This window comes from Telmatherina bonti (assembly GCF_933228915.1).
Source record: "Telmatherina bonti genome assembly, chromosome: 20".
NCBI classification, from domain to species: Eukaryota; Metazoa; Chordata; class Actinopteri; order Atheriniformes; family Telmatherinidae; genus Telmatherina; species Telmatherina bonti.
The window spans coordinates 18,473,769-18,498,113 of record NC_136618.1 but is presented as its reverse complement, the minus strand read 5'-3'; the positions used below and the strand labels follow the sequence as shown (position 1 = coordinate 18,498,113).

The window sequence follows — 24,345 nt, the reverse complement described above, 5'->3', positions numbered from 1 at the left end:
CTGGTGAATAGGTGAATAGTGAATATTCTCTTGTCTACTTCTCAACAGTTTATTATGATTCATATCTACTAAGTGAAACAACAGTCAAGATATAAACATAAAAAGAGCACTGACATTGCTTCTCTGAAAGACGACAGTATTTACGTACATTCCATATGTTCCTTCTCTGTTCCTGCATCAGTCTTACAAGCCCCATCTGTGCAGCTTTCATTAGGTTACATGTACATGTTTACACACAGCCCCTGAGGTACACTGAACTACATTTGCACCGATGTTCATCATCACACCACACCTGAAAACATGGCCGTGCTTCTCCCCTGCAGCAGAGCAGTTAACAGCCCTGATTGATTCTACATGTGACTTGTTCAGACTTGGGACATGAACTGACAGAGTGATAATACAATAAAAAGTCTGTCTATAGAGGCGATGACATCAGCATATTGTTCCACATCTGTCAGAGGGATCTGCAGAAAACTGAATCCGTTTAGAGAAATGGGACATTACTCATTGATTTTGGAGATAATAATGAGAACGACACATAGAGAGCATGTATTTTAAGAGAATTTTATTACATCTTGACAATAAATTAAATAAGTCTATTTGTTGAGTGTTGAAATCCACTCAGAACCACCATAAAAAAACAACAAGTTTGGGGGGTTTTATTTTTCACTGAAATAAATGAATGATGCTGAACATGATTCACACAGAATTCACACTTAATTCTGCTGTCTTCTTTTTTTAGTTTTGCAAAATTACAAAAATAGATTTCTCAATGGGCAAAACTCAAAGTTTCATTTGGTAAAAAATCTCAAATGAGCTGTGTCAGGGTAGAAAAATCTCACAAAAAGTACACTCCAGCAAACAAAGACACAAACCTTGAATGCAGAAACATGAGAAGTCTGTAAGCACCAGTAGTAATCTTTCCATTTCAGTGACATTAAATATGAAACACAGTTAAGATACCCAATAGCTATCTGCACACTTGTATGGTACAGCTGCTTATCTAGAAAGCTACCAGTGTGTATGAATGACAGTAACCATGACAATGTAAGATCGGCATTGTGGAAGTCATAGTAACCTACAGCACACAATTCCTGGAAAGGTGTCAGTTTTTGGTATAAAAGTCTTTAATTAAAAATCTCTGTTCCCTGATAGCACCTATTTTGTGTGTGTAAATTCCATTTGTCACGTCTCTTTCCACATACACTCTGTTTGACAGAGATTCTTCCAATGCAATCTTTAATCCTCTCAAAGCATTTGCTTTTTAAAAAAAAAAAAACTAAAAAAAAACACCCCCCAAAAACAAAGATTGCATCTGAGAGACATCTGGTGCACGAAACGTCATATAAAAACAAAAGAAAAAACAAGCAAACAAAAAAGCTTACAGTATAAGCAAATGGTTCAGGGATCGATGAAGGACACTGCAATGTACCGGGTGCCGTTTGTGGTTGGTAGGCCTTCATGAAGATGAGTCAGCCGTCCTGGATGCATGAAGCTCCAGCCTTTTCTTGGCGACTCTATGGAGCAGTTATACCTGTGGAAGCGGCAACCTCCACCCTATCGATTTGACACAGACAAAGCAGAAGAACGGTGTTGTTTATTTTTAGAGCTGGATGGCTGATTCTGAATTATTCTAATAGAAAAACAAAAAATGGTGAATTTCTTCCTTTGGTATGCTTACTTACCTGAAAATCTATGCCTTTATTATTAAGAGCAATATTGATGGTGAAGGTAGAAGAGTCATGGTGAGGCCTCAAGTATGCTTGCCTTTCAGGAGTATATTTCACAACGAAGTTCATTATTGAGTAACCCTGCAGTAAAGGAATAGAAATTACCGGTAATTATGTCCACTGTAACGAGTGTATATTATCTGAAATGACTCAATAGCTAGACAAGAAAATCCACTACTGAGGGCTGTAGTGATATAAAAGTATTGACAATAATCATGTCAATCAAGGAGATAAATATCTCTTACACAAATGATAACATTTAGGGATACACAAATACAGAATGTTATCCAAACATCCTTATACTATCACTATCAGCAAATAAGTAAAGGACAAGGCCTCATGAGGCGTCCATTATCAGAAATTAATAGACAATGCGGAGGCGTGAGCTGTCTGACGTGAACTGGAGGACGGTTGCTTCTACAAAGTCCATTCATTCCTTATAATGGACACCTCGAAGGGGATTATCCTGCTTATACCAAGGTCACTTATGAAAGAAATATTAAATCCGTTATTACTACAATTATGCTGTTTTTTACCATTAGAAATTAAGTTTTTCACAAGAAGCAACCGTGTGAACTATTTTACATTATTTGTTGTGACGAAATGCCATGGTAACCAGCTTTGGCAACAGAACCTGCAGCTTGGTTTGCCACAGCTGTTTCATTTGGACAAATCAGTGGAGGGACATAAGATGATTGGTTAATTTTATGTTACGTGACATAAAATATCATTTCAGAGGTCAGTGCTCCTCTTACTGCATGTGTGTGTCCAGAGGATTATGTGAAATTTTGTTTCAAAGAATCAAAGTAAACTGATGGTTTCCTAAATCGTTTTTATTGTAGGAACTATAATTCATCATTTACTTTGATCATTTAATGTGTATCAGACAAGTAGGTCTATCCTGCATCTCTTTTATAAATATTATCCACTCTATTCACTATTCACTCTGTAGGAAACATGTAAGTAAGTAAACTAAGCAGGACAGAAAGGCAGGTAAAGAACTAGTTAAAGCTAAATACAACATTGCTGTCGATGGGGAGATTTGATAGAGATACTGGCATGCCCATGATGGTGAAATCATGGAAATCATGAAAAGACGAAGATTTAACGTTTAGGATTCCAACCACTGCTGGTTGGGGCAGTGCGGGACGACAAAATGATGCTCCGTTCTCATCGCTCCTGCACTGATGGAACCCAATAAGGCTGTGGGCTGCTCTCACAGCGATGCCCTGACAGAAACATGATCTGCCTTGTTCTCAGCTCGGCGTCTAATAGTCAACCCACAGCTGTACTATGTTCTGAGTTTCTATCGCCACGGTTACCAACTAGCATTTGAGTTAATAATAATTTAAAACAATCAGGCAATTTGACTAGAAATCCTTCAGCCAATCAGAATTGATTATTTACTCAGACCAAGGAATGATACACTGATGGTTTATATTTATGTATTGTATCACACTGATTTTCCCCTCAAACCTATGAGCTTGGAATTAAATTTATTGGAAAACATAGTGTCAGGAAGATGTGAAAAAGCTAAAATACTTAGGAATTGCTAAATTATTCTTCCTAAGCCATACTTGATTGTTTCTATTGCATTACAGACTGGGACAATAACATCAACTATCAGCCCGGAATTCCACCACAGCATTGCTAAATTATGAAAAACATTGTGATTTCATATCAGCTAATAAAATCAAATTATTCCTGTTTTTCATTACAAACAAAAATATATTTATTTACTTCCTTTTTATAGTAATTTAGAAGACAAAAATAACAATAAAATTATTTCTTTTTCAATTTTGGTATTAGTATTATGGTAACATTATTATCGTGCGTACTCTTGGCCATGATTAGCATAAACTTAAAACTTACACTCTGTCATAGCACTGTACAAGTAAAAGAGGTCAAAAAGACTGAACTTTGTTTCTCTCAGGTAAACAGCAGAAGGGATTCCTGCTAAGCTTTCCTATAGGTCGCCACCAGATTTCACTAACCTTTGTGTAATAGCCAGAGAAAACCTTTAAGGTGACAGGTGATATGAACTCTCGGATGAAGTGTAGCCACTCTTTATCAAACCCAATTTGCTTCATATGTATATCATCAGTCGGCACCGTCTCATAACCTCCAGCAATTCTTTGGTCCTGAGAAAAAGAGGAGAAAATAAAGCAGCATGATTAACAACGGAACAAATGACCCAGAATTTCAATGTTCTCAAAGTGTATTACCACGACTTTCAGTGTGATTATGACAATGATGATGTTTCTTTAAAACCGCAACTGTTTGTCTGCATGAGGTTAAATGACTCATTCACCACATTCTTTCCCCAAACAGTTTAAATATCTGTAAGCATGTATTCCTGCAAACCAACTTAGAAAGACATTAAATGACCAATTTTAAAATCTATAAAACAGACAACTGAAGTCATAAAAATAAGTGCCTCATCATGACCTCATTTTATTTAAATTCTGGACATGAGATAGAGGTAACATCTTGTTTGTTTACGTAGTCTATATACTATTCAAATGTCTGTATGAATTTATATTAAACTGTAGCTAAATATGAGTATCCCACTGAATCCATCTGGTTAACATTTAAATGGTAGTTTGAAAGTAAGTGTGAATGCTCACTGAGCCCCTTGTGACAACAAAGACAAGACTTCTTTCATGAACTTCACAAGGCGGCATTCATTTTAGTAGAGTTGGCATTTAGGACTGTTTAATTCCAGCAAACATGGATTAAACAACCATAGGAAACAAAACAATGTAGGCTGTACCTTCACTTCATTTCAGTTTGGTAAGCAAAAGAATATTTATTACAACGTAAACCACCAACATATTTTTCTAACTACATAGTTTCAATAAGTTAGTTAAGAACACATCAGAGCAGATCTGCATGTGTGATTAGTCATGAACAGAGTAAGGGTGCATCAGTAAATAAATAAAACAGGCTGATATGACTATACAATAGTGTTAATTAATCTCTCTTCCTTAGTGAAGATGGCCCAAACTTTAAAAGCTAGTTAGCTGCCAAGCTACAGCCTAGCCTTCACTGTAGACACACAACAAGAGGGAGCTGCCTGTAGGTTCTGAAAACATTAACACTTTCAGGTACATGAAATAACTGGAGCTTTGTTGCTTATCACTGAAGAATGTTGAGCAATGTTGGAAGAGCAGCTATGTGCGGTTGCTTCAAAGACATGTTCCAAACTGACCAAATATCTAGCATGCTAAAAAATGTATGGATAATTCAGCAGGGAAGCTCTTACTGGATTAGCTGCAAGGTAAAGCTTAATGAAAAAATTGCAGACAGCTTGGGGGCTGAGAAGAATTTAATTTATTGATATAAAAACCTATCTGCAGGAAAGTTGCAGCTCACATTATCACTCATATCCAAAGATTTTCTTAGTCATGCTAGCAGTGTTCACAATATTAGCATGCTAATGCTAAACTACAAATCGCATTCACACAAATCTTTTTTTTTTTTCCTGGCAACATTCAATGCACATTTTTCTTTGTTGTTAAGTTTTTTTTTCTAAATTAAAACCAAAATAATTCCAAAAGCATAAAAATAACATCAATTTACATGCATTATATTACCTGTAAGACAATACAAGCCTGGTTTCATGAAAATATGTCAACACAAAGATTAGGGAATAAATTACGCAATGTACTGCAACTCCAGAGCGAAGAATGTTCTTTTAGTATGTTCAGGAAGGGTGAACCAACACTACTGACCTCATGTCTTCCTCCTGACCAGGAACCATAGTGCTCCATCTCTTCGACCATTTCATCACAGGCCTTCTCTGAGAGGACTGGGAACCAGAACACATCTGGGCAAGGCTGCAGTACACACAGACATAAGGAGACAGCTGAGAATAAACTTGAATCACACCTTCACCAGGAGTAATGTAATACCCAGAAATGTTAAAACCAGATGTTAGGTTTTCCCTGCGACATTATGTCACTATGTTTTACTATCTCTCAGTCTATGTGTCTGCACCTTGAGGACATGCAGACACACACACACACACATAAATAAACACAAACCTCCTCCAAGTAGTTCTCAGTAAAAATCCGTGTGTAATTTTGGTGGATGTACTTCTCCTTCCAGTCCTGCAAAACAGACAGATTTTAAGATTAGTGGGTTATTTTTTTTCACCCCCTTTGGACTGTTTGCTGACCTGCATACCTGATAAAGCAAATCCTCCCCACCCTGCCACCCTCAATTTAAAGAGGGCATATCCCAGCTTAGTAAAAGCAACAGCCCCATCTGTTCGGAGCCTTATTATTATTATCACACTTAAGTCATGGGTTCACATTTGTCTCAGATTTCTTAGCCTAGTAGCTAATAACCTTTAGAGGTTTGCAGGTTGTTACCATTCATCTGAGTTGTTCAAAAATATAAAGATATTTCTGTGTGTGAAGAAAAAATTGAAATCGTAATGACTTACCACAGGGTTTTCAAATATCTGCCACAAGTCATTGTTGTAATGAGAAATGTTATAATTGGCTGTGGAAATAAGCCTCCCAAAGTCGTGGCGATTAGTTATGTACATGAAGACTCCCTGCAGCAAATGGGAAAGAGTTCTGTCAGTTTCATACAAGTCAGAGAGCTGATAAGATGAAGCAAACCCTCTGATGTCTCACGCACAGACTCGTATCTATTTAACTACAACACATGCAAAATCTACACCATGGTATGCTCATAAGTGGGTAACACTGACATGAATTGATTTCAGAGTGTTTTAATACACTGAAATCAATTATCTGTAACAATACGAAAAAGATATAGTAAAACACATACACACAAAAATGACATAAATAATCTGAGATTATTTATTGGTTGGGGGAGTAGAGGGCTGCAGGGGTGTTGTTGGGTTGGGAACAGGACAAGGTAGGGCAATGAGGGAAGGAGAGAAGGACAGCGAGGCATTTAACTCTAACGTGAAGCATGGGGAAGGTGCTGTGTGGGAGTGGACTTGGACTCGCTATCAGACTAGGCTTTGTTAGGTGGCAAAAATGATAAATCGGTGCTGGTTTTGCACTTTTGCGGTGGAAGTTCCCAAATTGTAATCAAGTAAAATCATGCAGTTCAAGCTGTGATTTGAACCAGATGTTTTGGTGAAAGGAAATGTTGTTGAAGCCTAGTCTGAGATCAGTCTGTGTGTTCAGAAGGAGCAGCTGGTTACATGTGTGTGGCTTTTCAGGGTAAAGCATCAGGACAGGGGACTTGCATGTGGACTGACTCTCCAGCCTTCTGTCTCCTCAGTGATCTTGTCTTGGAAGCAGTTGTGACAACAGTATAGAGGACAGGTATTTCTCGCACTAGCTGGGGCAAATCTGCTTTGTAAATGTGATCTCAACACAAACAAATATCAACATCAATTTCCAAAGAGCTGCCAGTCATTCTGTGACATAGGCAGCAAAATAGAAAGCTTCTCAACATTTGTCTCATCACATTTGTATGCAAATGAAATGTTTGATTTTAATCAAAAAGCATTTGAATTTCACTTGGCGCTGCCAAGAAATCAAATCAGGTACAAGTCTTTTGCATGTGAAAATGGGCCTACCTCCAAAATTAGCCAAAACTCAGATCAGTTTCTGAGTGCTAACCCATTGGAAATGGATGTTTCAGAAAACAGAATAGTCAAAGTAAATTGAGACCTTTGGGGGCCTGAGCATATGGAATGATTCCGGAGAAGGGGAGTCTTTTTCTCTGTGACTCGTCTAAAATAAAGGAAAAGCATCATGTAAACAGGAAAACATTGATATTGTATGAGAATAACAGGCACAGTGACAGTTAAAAATATGCATGTCACATGTATAAGAACTCAGGAGGAGCGGCATGAAAAAAGGAGCAAGATTCCCTCTGAAGCTGATGTTTTTTTGTAGGTTAATATGGGAGGAATGCATGCTGGGGAAAAAAGCCAAGAAATCCTAAAGTAGCCTGATTTTGGATTAGGCACAAAAGCTGTTCAGTGCTGAGTGCAGGTGACACGGCGCAGCTGAATGAACAGTTTACAGAAGAAAAGGAAAACAGAAAACTGGACAAAGTTCATCAGCTCACAAGTCCGGCTTTGCAAATGGCTGAGGTTGTGAGGATGAAGGCGAAAGAAAGAGAAGAATCAGGGAAACAAATGGAGCAGAGAACTTTAATGCACCATGGAGAATTTATGAATGGAGGAGGATCATGCCTCAACGACAGACAAAGACACAGTAAAACACACATACTTGCCTGTTTTAGGTTCCCGTTGAGAGCTGTTTACTTTTGTCAGGAGTTAGATTTATTGCATTTTTAAACTACAAGTAGCTGCACTGATACTTGGTGCAACGCCTTTTGTACAAGCATGCACATCTAAAGACAATGATGAAATACTTCTACGCTTCAAAATTCTGAATCAGGATTTTTGTTCCTTCTTACCATTTCTCTGGCATTTCTACACAAAGCCATATCTGGGTCCAGTTTCTCCAGAACAAAGAAGTTCCTTTCCTTGAGTTCATTCCTTAAAACACTGCCCTTGACGAGGTATACATGCGCCATGTAAGGAATGTTCCACACACCCCTTGAAACAACAAGAAGACAGGGCAAATGGGTGTTTGTTTTACTGTAACCTTCAAAGTGAAAATTCTTGGAATTCTACAAACCTTTTATTTTATTTTCAACTATTTATGATTTAAGATTAAGGAATTATTAAGGACTTTGTTGGAGAATTATATAGTAATATAAGGTAGGATGTGGTTTTTCAGAAGCTTATTTTTGGTTAAAATGACATAGCAGACAATTATTGTGGGTATGGGGATTGCTGTGTACTGTGCTGTGGTGGAGAATGTTGGTCTGCACCATCTGGATGCCATTTAAAAAAATTTTTTGTGAACAATCAGAATGAAGTGTTAAACTTGACTACTGTGATTTTCATGCCTTTGGCTTCATTACTTAGTAGTAAATCACCAGTCAGGTAGTTTGTAGCTTTAACAAGTCTTCAAATGCGCATTCTGGGATGACCCCTTGAAATACAGACAGCTGATGTTGTTTGTGTCTAAAACATGGGTGAGAACTGTTAAGGAACAAGGAGACAAGATCTATTCAGAGCTGCAGACACACAGAGATCCCAAACTAGCATGCAGGTGTGTGGGAACCATAGAAAATGCAAACATATTGCTTTGTGTACACTTGTGACTTACACACGTTTCCTTTGCACAATGTCAACATAATCCTCAGAGCGTGCATAATAACCATCCAGACTCAAGGCTCCCCAGAAGTTGGACCACAGCTTGCTGTGACGAGTGACAAGGGGACCAATTATTTTTCTGTGGGGGAAGCGGGAGACAGAGCGGAGAGATGGTGTTTGTCAGAGCAGTTAAAACTGGTAGCCTGGACAGCCAACCACCTATTAAACTGATTCTTTTAGTGGTGAAACCATTAAACTGCTTCACATCAAGCTCTAGCTGGAAATATACACTCACTGCCAGTAACAGATGCAAACCAGACTCATATGTCATGCTGAACTTAATTCAGATAATTACAACAGCTTGATGTATATACATATCTTTTCTATCTTTAAAAAAAAAAAAATCACTTTTCTTTTATTAAATACACAGTTACACTTTAACGTGACTCCCAATGATGGTTAGCGTTCATGCAATTAAATGCACTGCTATGCCATAATGGTAAATTTCCTTGGTTTTTCCTGTTGCGTCATTAGTGCCAGCAGAGAATTGTCATGCTGCCTTTAAATATTCTAGAAAGCCTTTTGCTTTGCATGCCTCCAGTTGGTCACGGTTCCACTGCGACAGCCGCAGTGACATCCAGTTTATGGGAACGTTTCTTTACAATTATGAGCTGCAGAGGGGAGAAAAAAGGGGGTGTGCATGTTTGTTTTTTGTATAATGCTAAGTGGCATTTCAGGGTTAGTGCGACAGACTTTCAGTATTTCCATGCTGCCAGGCATAAACAGGAAGCCAAAGCAGCTTATTTTAAAACTTTAATTGACTCAGCTGTAATGTTCCTGCGGTTTTGCCACTTGAGGGATAACTTCAATGGTTCAATGATCACGACAGCTACTGAGGAGACTTGTTGAACAGACTTCAGTGTGGCCTAGCTCCATTTAAGTTACTGTGCCATTACCTGTTTTGCTCGATGAGGAGCTTCACGGTCTGTCTGTTGGTGATCATGACATCTGAATCTATGCTGAAGTAGTAGTCGCAGGCGGCATCCTTACGACAAAGATCCCTGGTGAAACAAAAACATAAAAAACACAAAACAATCACACTCCTGAAGTTCTAATTTATTACCATAAAATGTAGCTGTAGATGTCATTCAATTTTTTGTTGAGGTAGCCATTTGTAAGGAGCTACAATATGAGGGTAAGGTATTAGGTTAGGGGACATGGCAGGCTACGAGACTAAGGAGAAAACAAATATACAACAGACATGATGTAGAAAATGCTGAAGAAGCTATGGTCTGCTCTGTTAACAAAAACACCCATACATCTTTGATGTTTCTAACAATTACACTACATAAGAGAAACCCATTGTATATAATGATCTGACCACAATGCACAATCTTACAGAATTTATCCCAGTGCTATCTGCAGCCAACCAGTGTTCAGTTTCAGGTACTAGTGCTGAAGATATTAAGGATGAAAAAATAACAGAAGTAATGTTACAACTGCAGGTCTACGGTCTCAAGTAACTGGAAGTTTAATATGTATCTATATGTCAAATTTGAAGTTTGTTGGTATTGTGATACTGCGATGGACTGCCGAGCTGTCCAGGCTGTACACTGCCTTTCGCCCAAAGACTGCTGGGAATTTCTGAATTGAAATGAAGAAAAATAAAGAGCAAAAAAAAATGTTTATACATTTTTTTGTTTTGTTTTTAATCTACAAAAATCAGCAATATCGGAGAATTGCAATTTAAATCACAATTTAAATCGAATCGGCAACCAAAAAATCTGAATCAAATCGAATTGGGACAAAAGCATATCGTCACACCCCTACTGTCTAGAGTGGAACCTGCTTCACACCTAGCAGCTGCTTCAATGTACAATCTGGTGAAATTCCCTTTTGGTGAGAACGCAGCATTCATCATTCTACGGCTGTCCAGACCAGTGCTTTCAGGCATGCTGTCCTTTAAATGGCATCTCATAGATGATGCCTTGCGGTCCTTTCAGCAGCACTGCACCATTAAACCCATTATTTTGAGCAGCTTGTGCCACACAGAAAAGCTGAGAGGGCATGTGAGTCTACAGACTATCCACGCAGCCAACAGACATGAGGCAACCCTTCAGTCAGAGAGAGCAAGATAGAGGAAAAACTGCAACTGAGGGATATTGATCTTCCCAAGCTCCATCAATCATAAAAAAGTTTACGAGTAAAACAATATCCAAGCAGCAGGTTTCCCACCAAGTTGAAGTTTTAGGTGCTGTTTTAAGTGCAAACTATGCACAATCAGATGCACCTTTGACTTTTAACGTATTGCTACATACAAACACGGACCTTCTCACCTACCAACATTAACGTGACGTGCTCAGCCTCTTTGGTTTTGTTTGTTGCAACAACTCTGCCAACTAATACCTTACAGTTGGTTTGTACCAACACACCATATACCCAATTTGATCAAGTTTGTTCTTTAAACCCCCCTGTTTGATGATTAAAATTCTAACCATAGTCTAGTCTAGTCTACCCATCCATGACTTATGGACCAATGGGGACGTCACCTGATGCACTGAGAAGTACCTTGCTCTATTTCTCTAATGTATTAATGTATAAATATATGTCAATATTGCCGTCTCTAACTTATTTCTCCTTTTTCCACACATCATCCTGAATAAATGCAATTGTACATGTTGATCTCTCTTTCCTGTTCTCTCCACCCCAACCAGTCGAGGCAGATGGCTGCCCTCCCTGAGCCGGGTTCTGCCGGAGGTTTTCTTCCTGTTAAAGGGGAGTTTTTTTCCTTCCCACTGTCGCCTTGTGCATGCTGAGGATGGGGGATTGGATCGAAGTCATAATTTGATGCCAGATCATGATTTTAATAAACAGTTGGTTTGTATTATAGGATATGTATGAATTGGCTTGAAATGATGTGTATGTTGATTTGTGTACGTAAAGTCCCCTGTGACAACATTGTTGTGAAGTGGCGCTATACAAATAAAGCTGAATTGAATTGCATTAAAATAAGAATACATACATTCCCATGTTCCTGGCCTCTCCTTGGCTCAGATTTTCTTCAGGTCCCACAACCTTGAAACTGCTGAACACATTCTTGTTCTCCTCCCAGAACTTTTCAATGTGCTTCTCGTGGTATACCTCCTGAATGTGGGAGACAGTATCAGTAAATTAGGAACAGCTATGTATTGCAGTGATCTAAAAGACAACCTGAGAGCAGCTGCCAACACTTACATTGTTGTGGACAAAAACTTTAAGTTTATCTTTGGGATAGTCCAGATTAAGCAGCCGTTGGAAGAATTCAGGTAGAAATGGAGTTGGCTGCTCGATGAACACTCCGACTAGTACATTTGGATACTCCTGTTTAGATTAGAGAGAAGATAAATCAGTTCTTCTTTAAACAACCAGTCTCAGTAATTCAGCATCATTTAACATAAATCATGATCATGTTTACATTTTCCTTCTGAGAAAAATAACAAATGAAGCTCCTGCAGATGACTTTAATATAAACTTGCTTTTATTTAACCAACTTAACTGTGATCCAGTTTTTTTTTTCTACAAGTACAGACATCATGGCATTTACACATGTAATCAAAAAGAAATTATTCATTATATTATAGGCCATCTCTTGCCCTTCCAGGCCAGGCCAGCATGTGATGGTAAATACATAAAAGAACCAGCTGGAACAAAGATGATATGCAGGGAACTAAAGGACGAGACAGAGAGGAGCAAAGACTTTCCCATGACACTCAGCTCCAAGCCACACATCCCAGTCTGGACTCCTGAGTCTGTTGACCAGTTCACAGCAAAAGTCTGGGCAAGGGATGAAAAGCAATCCGAGCAGAAGCATCTAATTTGCGAGTTCCACAATGACATTTTGGGCACAGGAAGGGAATCTAAAGAATCAAGCCAATGCAAGCCTAAATCATCACACCAAGACAGTTGACAGACAAATTAAATAGCAATGAAAGCAGCAACAAAAGTTCAACTAAAATGTTTATGACTGAAAGAAAAGACACCCACATGGGAAAAAAAGCTACAGTAGACAATGATGTTGTGTGGCTGGCATGATGCTGGTCTTTGGTGCAACTCATATAAGGTTTTTGTGAGGCCTAAGCTCAGAACCAGCATACATAGGGAGTCACAGGGGACTGCCTGTGAACTGAGTTTATCCACACACACACACAAAAAAAAAAAAAAAAAAAAAAAAAACTGGACACAGTCTGACCAGTGTTTTCACATGATCCAATCTTCCAAAAGTCTAAAACAAACACAGGGACACAGTGGAATGACTTTTTTTTTTTCTCTCTAACTTACTCTTTATCATTGTAAGAAGCTGTTTTTTCTGTATTGAAAGGTCAAAGCAATACCTTCTATGCTAGGTTTGTACTGAATCACCTCCTGTTAAATGATGAAAGCATGTTTATTTAAAGAACTTGTAGGATTACAAAGTAAAAATCAGCATCTTTGAGCTGTGAGGACAGATTTTGTTGCACTTTTTTATTTTTTTTTTTTTTTTTTTTTAAGAAAACACCAATAACAAAGATTAACTGTCTTGGCTTCAGTGCTCAGCCCGCAGTGAGGGAAGGAGTTTGGTAGCATGACAGATGCAACCACACAACTGGATGCATTTCCTAGTGCCAGCCATTCTTGGTGTCTATACGTTTTCAGCCTTGGCTGAACTCCGTGACAAATTTTCAGTGTAACCGCTATAACTTACTATTGTGGATAAAAGCCACACTGAGAAGCCCACTAAAAGGCGGACTGGTCAGCAGTGACACCCCTTTAAATGAGCCCTTCTGAAAACCTCAGAAGCCATATCCTGCACCGCAGCCACACAGTGCTTCCTTTTCCCCATCGAGTTGCTCTCATCACACTTTTCCTCTTTTAAAAGGGTCCAAAAGGACGAAGCTATTATTGTTGGAAAGCATTTGCAGCTCCAACAGTTCTGCTTATCTGTTGAAATACGTTAAGTTAGCTTCCCCTCCTACTGTCTAGACAGTCACTGATACATGGATAGCTCATGCTGGAAAACCAGACAATGTTTCATCCTTTCCTAGGTCTACAAGCTAAAGACAGACTTTCCACAGTCACAATTTTGAAATGGCGACTGTGGAAACGGAGATGGCAAATAAATGGAAAAGGACTAAATATGAATCACCTACTTTTAACTGAGAAAAATCCAGAGTATCGTCATCACAGTGGCTGCATCCGTGTTCATAGTTCCATGCATTGGGAACATAGTTACCCAAGTAGTTCAAGTACATCTGTAGAGGGAAAGAAATTCAGAGCAGGTTATTATATATTACTTGTTTTTCAAAAATCAAAACCATGGTGCAAATTTAGTCTTTTTATAGATATAACTGGATGAAAAGAACACAAAAGCTTTCATTTAGTAAAATAAGAAATATAACTTTAATGCTGTATGAAATGACTGGCACTGACTTACATACACATTTACCTCATTCTCTGTTTACATCCTTTCATTAACCAATAACTGATACTTCTACTGGAGAAAAAGGGCTAAATATGGTCTGATTATTTCATGTTTGCGTTTTCTGTTTTGTTTTTCTTTTATATTGGGAACAACAAACTGAGAATATTATATATGCAAATATAAAAGAGTAGAGCTCCTCTAAAGGTCATGATTCTGGTGTGATGCATTTAACAAATGGTGCTGAGATGGAACTCAGTCAGATGAAACCTCTCTGAGTGTAGGTTTGATTGTGAAGGAGGAAAAAAAGGAACAAAATGGAGTTTTCGATAGCTTTTAGTTGGCAATGTTGCTTAAACGGCAACAATCTCATTAGCAATCAACAAAGTAAGACTTCATACAAAAAAGCCAAAAACTGAGCAGAAATTGGCAGAAAGGCACAAAAAGGAAGATCTAATGCTTGATCAGATTTCATTTATAAGCCACAGACATATTATTTTCTGTGCTGAAATGAAATGGGATTAAATGAAAACCAAAGCTCGAACTTTAGGAACTGACTAAGTCTTTAGGAGATGATATAGAGCATAAGGAAGTTGATACAGCGCATAGTGGAACATAGTCACGCTTCCATCATGCAGTCTGGATGCTTTGTTGCATCTGGTCATGAAAGTATTGAATGAATGAAATGAGATTAACCAGGCATTTAATAGTAAAATGCTCCACACAGAGTCTGTAAACTCAGTTTAAAGCCAAAATCAGGGGCACCTCAAGACAACTGCATAAAATGATCAATCTGACGATATTTTCAATATTGTGCTTAAAAGTCAGGCATGCACATAATTCTGACCGACACCATAAAACATTTTCAATGTGTGTTTTCAGCATCCTGCCATGGGATACCACAGTGAATATTCAGCTTTGCTGTGTGAACATGGAACGACTGGACAGAATCTCTCAGGAGTCCAAACTAAAAGTCTCAGGGTTGTAAATTCTGAAACTTGGCGATCGTGCACAATCATTCTTTCACTTCGCTGCGTCCCTCAGAAATGTCAGCATATTGTAATCACAACCATTGCTCCTCTGTGTTTAGTGTGCATTAAAGTTACACATTTTGTGGGAACATATAATTTCCTGGTTGCTGCTGTTTACCAATCTGTTATTGCCGATGTTAACGCTGTGATCATGTGCTTGTCACCAGACTGAACTTGGCATGATAAAGTGGAAATAATAATAAACTAAAGGCCAGACACCCAGTCAGGCAGCTCCAGCAGTAGAAACCACTGCTAGGACACAAATTCGCTCATCTGCCATTTAAAACTTCTTCAGCTGTTTAAGCCTCTGGGAAGAATGACTGAACTGTTTGGTGGGTTTGGTTCATTACCAGACATGACCAGAAACATGCAGCTGGCAGAATAACAAGACAAGAGGAGTTACAGGAAAGAGGATAACCAGACAAAAATTCTACAGAACAAAAGCAGTAACGTACGAACATCCTGTTTGTTTTGTTTTGGTTTATTATTTTAGCCAGCTCTTCCTGACACTGATATACAGGAAGTGTTGGCATACCCGACAGACTGAAGCATTATATGTATTTATAAACAAAAATGTACTATTTATTATAAGTGATAGTTGGAAAAAGTTGCATCAGCTGTATTCACAGATATTCTTTCATACTTACTTTGGTGTTTCCGTTGCCATGGACAACAACAGGCAGGGAGTCGTACACTGTGTTTCTAACTCTCACTCTGTCCGTTCCAAATTTGAGCAGCACTTCATCTGCCAAGATGAGGAGGAACACAAGATGTTTCAGGCCAGCTAATGGAAACCGACTCACCACACTGGGTGGGAGTGGTGACAGTACACTTATGCCAAGTCAAGTTAAAAATATACACATTAGCTGGAAAGGAAATTATGGAATTCCATAATTTCTTTTGATTTCTCACCGACGGCCCCGTTCAGGTTTTGGAAAACCTGGCACTTGTGGTCCAGAGTCATATTGAGAGTTTCCTGTAAGACATTAACATAGAAATTTTGCTTTGACATTGTTTCAAAATACATTTTCAGATCACATGTTGCCAGTGACACAAGAAACTTACTCGCTGTAACGGATCCAGGTATATCTTAGTGTAGAAAAGCTGGTCGTCATCATTGTCGTGGAGAGTCCACTGTGAAACCATTCTGTGTATGTACGGGGCATAGCCAATTATACCTGCAAGTAATTAACAGTGTGACATACATGGAGTTGTAAACTATAGGGTGAGGGTTAGTTTACAGGGTAGAACACCCCTGGCAGGCTGCTGGTGACAATTATACTATGTATGCTGGCACCATGGTTGAAAGATTTTCCCCAAGAAGGCTAAATGCTCTAAACAAAGTGTGACTTTTGGCAGTAACCCCAAGCACACAATAAATGGGCAGGAAGTTCCAATCCCACAGTCTGTAGATAGCGAGAAGAGCAGTAAGAAAGCTGCAATCAGTTCATTATAACCAGCTCATATCTCAGCTGAACTTCTGCAGCTACTCTCCTATTTCACACACTCTTTAAATGTACATTCTTATGGCAATCTCTGTTCCAGTCTGGCCCTAAGTCTCTCTCTTTTCCTTCTCCCTCTCAAGCTCAAGGACGCTGACCACAGTAACAGATTGCAGGGTTTGGCTGTGTTGCTGGTGCACGGCGTTTTGCATCCCATCATTTGACAAAAGCCTCAGACATTGTAAACAAGTCAACGGATAGACATGACATAATCTAAATGGCAGGAAGGAGGAAAAAAAAAATAAAAAAGGAAATCATGAATTTTATGCAAATTATATTGTTGGTAGTTGCTCCATCTCATGATACCCTGGGAAAATGCAACAAAGTGCACATCATTTTTGTTTTGTTTTGTCTTTTTTTTCTCCACAATCCTTTAGAGACAGCCTCCATTTCTCACCATGTTGCACTTTAACACCATGACTAAAAAGTTTCAACAGAGGCACTGAACATTAAAAAGGAGTATGCTTTGTAAAATATGTGTTTGTAGTCTTTTTTTTTTTTTTTTGCCAGACTTTGAAGCTATAAGAGCTAAACCTCCAGCAACTTTGACTAATTAGTTTCAAGTATTGTTAGTTTTTGGAGTAAATGACCTTTTGGTTACTCTGCTGAAAGAATCAGCCACAGCCGCTCACAAACCCCACCCCCCCACCCTTATATCTTGATTCCATCCCCTAGACACTGTACTCTCTGTGACACAGTTGTGCGTGTCCAAAGGCAATAAAACTCTCTCCACTGGTCACTTGGGCGGTAGCAGTAGGAACACAAACAGAGCCTACAATTTTATACAAACTGTGGCACATTGAGGGGCCCAAAACAAATCCACATGTCATGTCAATGACAATGATTGCTAAAAACAGTCTATGATCAGCCTGAGACAGTTAGGCTCCACTATGGGAGGTCAGACCAGACTGATGACCACAAGGAAGGCAGTAATTCAGTGTCCTGAAGAACTGGCAGGATGCAGCTGGCTGTGCCGTGTGGATTAAACATGAGAACTTATTGTTATTCTTTGTTGAAAGCGTCTGCACATATTCTAAACTTCTTTTTGCTCAACATCTTAATGTGTACTTGATGTTACGAGACACTTTGAAACATCTCCACAAGTGAAGTGGATATCTGTCAGTGTAACCACAGGGAGGGTGAGTGCTAAAAAAAAAAAAGACATGTACTATAAGTATGCAGTTAATATTAACATGAATGGGCTTCTCCCACATCCTGTGCACTGTGGACAGGAAATACCTCACGGAGCAAGTTTACAGGGAAAATATACGTCCATTTTAAACCATGAGATAGTAATAAAAATCATGGGGTTTTATATTTTAAAACCAACACAAGTCTGTTGCCATTCCTGAAAGTTGCTCCACCACCCATTACACTGAAAACATTGAGGGCCCACAGCTGCTCAGCCCACTGAATTCCAATAGGGCCTGCATGTCTTCAAAAGTCTGACGGTTGACAGCGGAATGTGTAAATCGCTGCACTCCCGAACAACTTGGATGGGTTGGATGGGTTTACAGCCAGGTCATTCAGACAATTATTTTCCCCAGTATAAAACATTTAGACACAAAACATACAGTAAACACAACGGGGGACATTTAAACAGATGTCAGCAGTAACTGTGGCATCACAGATCATTATTTAGTTTTCAGATTTGCTTTGTACTATAAAGTTAACCATTAGTCAGTCTGGTAAATATCTAAGCTGATGCTTGATATCCTGTTGGGTTAGGTCGGCCATGGTGGAGTGGAAGTAGCTGCAGTCAGTGTGCAGGGCAGGCACATAGTGACACATAACTCAGCTGTAGGTCACAGGTATATTTAGTCCAAAGTCCAAATCACTTTACTTTGACTTTCCATCACATTTACATGTGAGTTTGACGCAACATGGTGTCTGCGCAGACAAAAAATCAAAGAACAAAACAACAGGCAAGATGCGTCCTTGACAAGTGTGACACTCTGTGACTGGGACATAATCACAACTTATTTCCTCATTTAACTAAACAAAAAATTGAATTCTACTGTCCATTAAAGAGTTTTCCATTTTGGGATTTATTTGTGGCATTCAATTGCATCTCTTAGTCTCAGGTTGGACTGGAACTCCACCATCTCTGACTTTACTTGGTCCTTTGTCTTCATTTTTCTCTCTGTGTGATGCAAACCTGCAGCAGATGGTGCTGCGGGTGGTTTATGCGCCTGTATGCCAAGCTCAGAGCTTGTAGAGAACAATGGGGATTCCCCTGGGGCTCGAGATTGAGGAGTTAGAATTTATTTTTTGGGACAAGAGACTCACTGCGGAGGCAGCTGAATGTGCAACACCAAAGTGTTTGGCAATCAATAAGAAATGCTAAAAGTAAATGACTAAGTTTGAATGACACACCCACATTTAACAAAAAAATACCCCAAGTTGGCATGTGTGATAACATGTTCTGATTAATTTCAGGTTGATGAGCTTCTTTTCTCACCTCCAGAATTGAGGTAGCGCTTGCCACTGCGGACTGATGGGTACTTCTCAGCGAGACGCTTATCTGGCCATATAAGCCCCTCTGCTGCGAAGAGCACTTTGTGATTGGACTGCTGGAATTTCCTGAGAATCTCTTCTGGTCCGCCAGCGAAGATAAGATCATAGCTAAAAGGGAGGAGTGAAGATGAAGTAACAACAGATTGTTATCTTTGTTTTATCCTCAAGGAGCAGTCTTTATTTCCCAGCTTGTTTTATTGTTGAAGTGACACATAACCCATGTTTCTACTTGCCTGCAACAGATGGGAATCTAAAGGTAAACTATAGACATTCCACATGAGTTGCAAAGGCAAGTGAGCTTATTTAGTCAGCTATTTTAAAAACAGGGAATGAACATACTGTGAAGATGCATGCATACATCACACAGGCCACACAGTAATGTGTTTATGGGGATATTACCCTAAGGGCAGATATTTTAGTACGTGGAAACTCTTAATATATCTGCCAATTTTATTTCTTTGAGGTGTGAAGTCACCGTTACGATGAGACAATAATCTGTAAGCCACCAACAATAAAATATTAAATACAGCTTTGACTCTGTTAGTATGAACTATAAATGGCCTGAAATGGACAAATCCAAAAGTAAAAGAAAAAAAAATAGTGACTGTAAAAGATGGCAGCAAAAGTGAAAGTTGAGGCCACGATGACGAGGGGAAATATATCATAGGTGAGGAAGTGAGTGTGCGCTATCCACATCTGGCAAACACATGTTCATACAAGTATCCCTTGTGACTTGCAATCTCATAAATCACAATTACTTCTTGTATAAATTGACCTCCAGTCTTTAAAGCATTGACGACAATGTCTAAGAACTGCACAGAAATAAATTCAAGATAATCCGGAGAGGAAACTAACAGTTTCCCTTTTGTGCTCCCTCTGCCTGTGTGACTTGAATTACTGTGATTCACAAAATGACTCACAGTCGCTTTAAAGAAATATTAAACCATTTAGCTTCAGGAACAGATATAAAAGTACAAAATATGGTCAGATTTAACTGCTCAGGGGATGTTGTTTTGGATTTTAACCACTATTTCTTCAGTTTTATCTGACATTACAAAGATGTGGTGTTTGTTGATGAGAAAAGTTGTATATCTTGTTTAACTCAAAATGCAAAAAAAAAAAAAAAAAAAAAAAAAAAAAAATGCATTTTGTGTTTGTAATTTATGCAGATTTTAAATAGCTTCCATTGCTGTTCCTGTATCAGAAGCAGAAACTACCAAACCAGTCTGGGTGGCCGTGCAGGATTAAAGACATTAAAATACTTTTGAAAAACTCATAATCTACTGAAGTGCACAAGCAGTTTATTAAACTACAATCACTTCTTCTAAAGACAGAAAATTACATTCTGATTACCTGTTTCCAGGGTGTGACAGCTTTGCACAGCAGAGGTGGCTAACACCATTATGGGATATGGTACAGTAAATATTATTATCTTTCACTCTATTTAAAGAAAAATGTTTTTCAAAGCACTTATTATTCTAAACCACTTACGTTACCTCAGTGAAACTTTCCATTGGCCTCGAAAGCTCATAATTTACCTGCCTGCATGTGAGAAGTGCTCTGCTCACATATAATAATGCCTTTGCCTGAATGAGTACTGGTGTTTTTTTGGGGGGGGGTTATTTTGATTCACAAAACACCTCTCACTTAGGAGATATGGCTTTCTAAGCTATTATTACAGTCTGTGATTATGAAAATTAGTTCTAAACTAGAATTAAAGCTGCTCTTCATCCACTTCTGGGTTAGAAATTAAAACTAAATCAGATCAAAGGTCAAACTGGTGATGAGGAAAATGGTAAACCTATTATTACATATTAAATGAAACAACTGCTTCACATATAAATGCTGTGCCAGGTTGAGGTAGGCATGATAAATGTTCCATGCAAGACAGAGAAAGCTGATAATATTTTTATTAGCAACGTACCTATCCACAGACAGAATAATAAGATCCTCCTGGTCAGCCAGAGCCTCCATTGCTGCCTTCAGTAGTCTGACTTTTTGCCCTCCACCAATAGATCGACCCACGTCACCCCCCTTCCAGGCTTCTCCCATTCCCAACACCTGAGACAGAATGCATAACGGCAAAGAGTAGACAGCGTTACCTGACTGAAAAAACAAAAATAAGCCATTAAAAAATATCCATCTTCTAAAATATTCATCTGTCTTCTTTTGTAATTGGGTTCTTTACACATTTACCTGAAAACCCTTTAATCGAATTCCAATATTTTGACATTATGATACCTTGTTAGTCACCTTTATATTCAGAGTAAAGTACATTTTATAGACTGTTTTGTATAAATGCTGCTGGAATAAAATTGTTTGGTTAACATGCATTTACATTTGTAGTCTGTTCGTTTCTGACTTGCAATTTAAGTACCTTAAACTGAAAATCCAAAAGGTCAAATTGCCTGTAGTTCAACAGTAACACCTGTGTCCACGTAATATGATCAGATTCGTGTTTTTTTTCCTGTAAAAATGCATTTTAGGGCTGTCAGTATGACAATTTGAAGCCACTTCTCATAGAAAGTCAGCCTCACAGAAAGACTGAGAATACTCCAAGTGTCTGCCTGGGTAACACTGATTCCAAACTGGTGCAAAACAATTACACACGCGTGAGGTTTCAAACGCAAGCAGAGCACAAACTGAGCAACAAGCTAAAAAAAAAAAAGTTTTTACTACTTGTTTTGACCACAGAGGGGAATTCTGAACCAACGTTTTGGAGTATCCCTTTGGGATGGTTGTTTTTGCAGCTCTTTACACTTAATTGTTTCCTTTAACAAAGTCAATCAGTCCTGGCAAGTGTGTGCCAAAAGCTTTTGCCACAGTGTCTGTGTGAGTTCTGTCTGAAAGAACCAAAAGGATGATTTGTGGGAAGAGTTTTAGAAAATGAGAAGACAATCTTACCTTCACAGTGTAATTAAAATAGTTAGCAGACTGCATGAAGCGGCGGAATCCATCCGTTTCCTCCGTTGCAACAGTTAGGACGAGCAGCTTTTCTGCAAAGGATAGAAGGGTAAATCTTCAGCAACTTTATGGTCATCACATATTTTATGGCTAGAAAATTATGGGGATGGTGGAATGAAGATGAAAACTGAAACATCTGAAGTTGCAACAATTTGGCTTCAGTTAAAAAAAATATCCACATAAATGTGCATATTGTTTTAAGCTTAAATATAAGCATGGAGATTCCCACTTCTGTGAACCGTGTCCCCTTGTAAACCTCAAACCTGTGTCAACATGCTGGTGACTATTTGGTTTAGCAGTCTAAGCCTGTGTCTCAAATTAGGAACGACTACTGTAGTTTTGATTGGATTCAAAAACAGAAGCATATTTTAAAAGACAGACTCAATAATCTTCTTCCTCTTGGGGTTAAAGAACTCCCACAAACCTCTAGGACATTTCCAGTGGCTATGAGTGCTGAAATTTGAGGTTGGAGGAAGGGTTAACCAAATACAAATCTTGCCCTAGTCTAACATGAACCTGTAGGCCGCATTAATGCAGCTGGTTTTCACTTGTTCTGTTTGTTTTGTTCAACACGCTGAGCAGCTTTAATCAGCAATGTTCCGTCTGTTGCTTTCACTCAAGGAAGGAAGTACCCAGGATCTCTGGATTGTGTTAATTGAAACCTGTTATTGCACAAAGGGGAGGCTTTAATTCATTCCCAGCTTACATTTTACCACATGCAACGTTAGTGTGTGCTAGTCCTCAAACAGGCCAACACAATTAAATTAATAGCACTTTCATATCATTTTACAGGCCTACTTAAACATTAATCCCGCTTTTCGTGTCACGCTTTAACAGGCAATCTGCTCTCTGTTTAATACACATCACCAAAGCCTTGTAAATTATTTATTGGTCAATGGCACATAGAGGGAGTCACAACTGAGAGAGAACATATCAGTCTCTCAAAAGCCTTCTGGAAACTTGATTCAAAGTTCATGTTGCCCAAGAGCAAAGTTAAGGAACTGTAGTAAACCTTTATTATACAGAAAAATTCATATGGCAATGGGATTTAGTCCGAACTTCATTTTTCTTGTGTTGACTGCTTTGCACATTTCAAGAAAAGACAAAAAAAATAGTCAAACAATAAAGAAGGACAGCTCATAAGAATGTGGATATGGCATTTCCATTTGGTAAAATCTTCACTTGTTTTCTACTGCATGGCTTGGCTGCATTTGTTCAAATTTAGTCTTTATTACTAGATATAGTGCCAGGATTAGTCCCACATAAAGACAATGTGGAGCATCAGGAGTTTCACATGCATATACATCCTGCATATACAGTACATAAAGTATGTAGCAACTAGGTATTCACTATAGTGTATATAATTTTATAGAACCACTGCGTGCTATATGGATTGTCATGTAGCCTATTGTGTCGTGCTTCACTAAGCAGCCATTCGCCTTCAGCTGTTTGACTGATAGACACAACACTGTTTCAGTATGTTGGTAAATAAACAGCTCGATGGATACTTGTGGTTAAGAGACAGTGGAAGGCGAGGATTTACCAGCAAGTCAATAATCCTGCTCCTTTAAAGCTTGGGTAGGTAATGTTGGGGAGCTAGCAAGATGTGAAAGTAGCACCCCGTCTTGGCTCCTCCCCCTCTGGTTTTGCTCCTTGCGTGATACAAGGCTTTTTTTCTTACCTCCGCCAAGGAGGTTATGTTTTTACTAGCGTTTATCCGTCTGTTTTTGTTCAAGATAACTCAAAACTGTATGGATGGTTTTCATTTAAATGTTCAGGAGTTGTTGGAAATGTGAAAAAGAATTGATTTAATTTTGGTGGTGATCCAGATCATCGTTTGGATCCAGCAACTTTTTTAAAGGCCATGTTTGCCATCCGAGTTTATTCTTCACTACTTTGTATTTTCATCCTAACACGCTATTTATATGCAGGGTGCGGCGATCAGGTATGCACTGCGGGAGGGGGAGAGCCAGGAGAAGAAGCTTACGAAACATAAGAA

At 38.7% G+C, this 24,345-nt stretch overlaps 1 protein-coding gene across 2 annotated transcripts in view; it reads right to left on the bottom strand.

Moving 5' to 3' along the window:
• Nucleotides 1-781: 781 nt before the first annotated feature.
• Nucleotides 782-24,345, bottom strand: part of plod2 (procollagen-lysine, 2-oxoglutarate 5-dioxygenase 2) — a 33,917-nt gene continuing 10,353 nt past the window's right edge. Inside the window, exons 2-20 of one of the 2 annotated variants that reach the window (XM_079260141.1) lie at nt 22,287-22,378; nt 21,307-21,443; nt 19,327-19,490; nt 16,429-16,541; nt 16,276-16,339; nt 16,011-16,108; nt 14,064-14,165; nt 12,133-12,258; nt 11,921-12,042; nt 9,855-9,959; nt 8,912-9,037; nt 8,151-8,292; nt 7,394-7,456; nt 6,181-6,294; nt 5,777-5,842; nt 5,465-5,569; nt 3,725-3,871; nt 1,686-1,811; nt 782-1,557 (exon numbers count right to left, since the gene is read on the bottom strand). In XM_079260141.1, coding sequence (XP_079116267.1) covers nt 1,402-1,557; nt 1,686-1,811; nt 3,725-3,871; nt 5,465-5,569; nt 5,777-5,842; nt 6,181-6,294; nt 7,394-7,456; nt 8,151-8,292; nt 8,912-9,037; nt 9,855-9,959; nt 11,921-12,042; nt 12,133-12,258; nt 14,064-14,165; nt 16,011-16,108; nt 16,276-16,339; nt 16,429-16,541; nt 19,327-19,490; nt 21,307-21,443; nt 22,287-22,378 — 2,168 coding nt within the window. In that variant the 3' untranslated portion in view covers nt 782-1,401. The remainder of the gene's footprint in view (nt 1,558-1,685; nt 1,812-3,724; nt 3,872-5,464; nt 5,570-5,776; nt 5,843-6,180; nt 6,295-7,393; nt 7,457-8,150; nt 8,293-8,911; nt 9,038-9,854; nt 9,960-11,920; nt 12,043-12,132; nt 12,259-14,063; nt 14,166-16,010; nt 16,109-16,275; nt 16,340-16,428; nt 16,542-19,326; nt 19,491-21,306; nt 21,444-22,286; nt 22,379-24,345) is intronic. The other variant, XM_079260142.1, reaches the window with a different exon arrangement.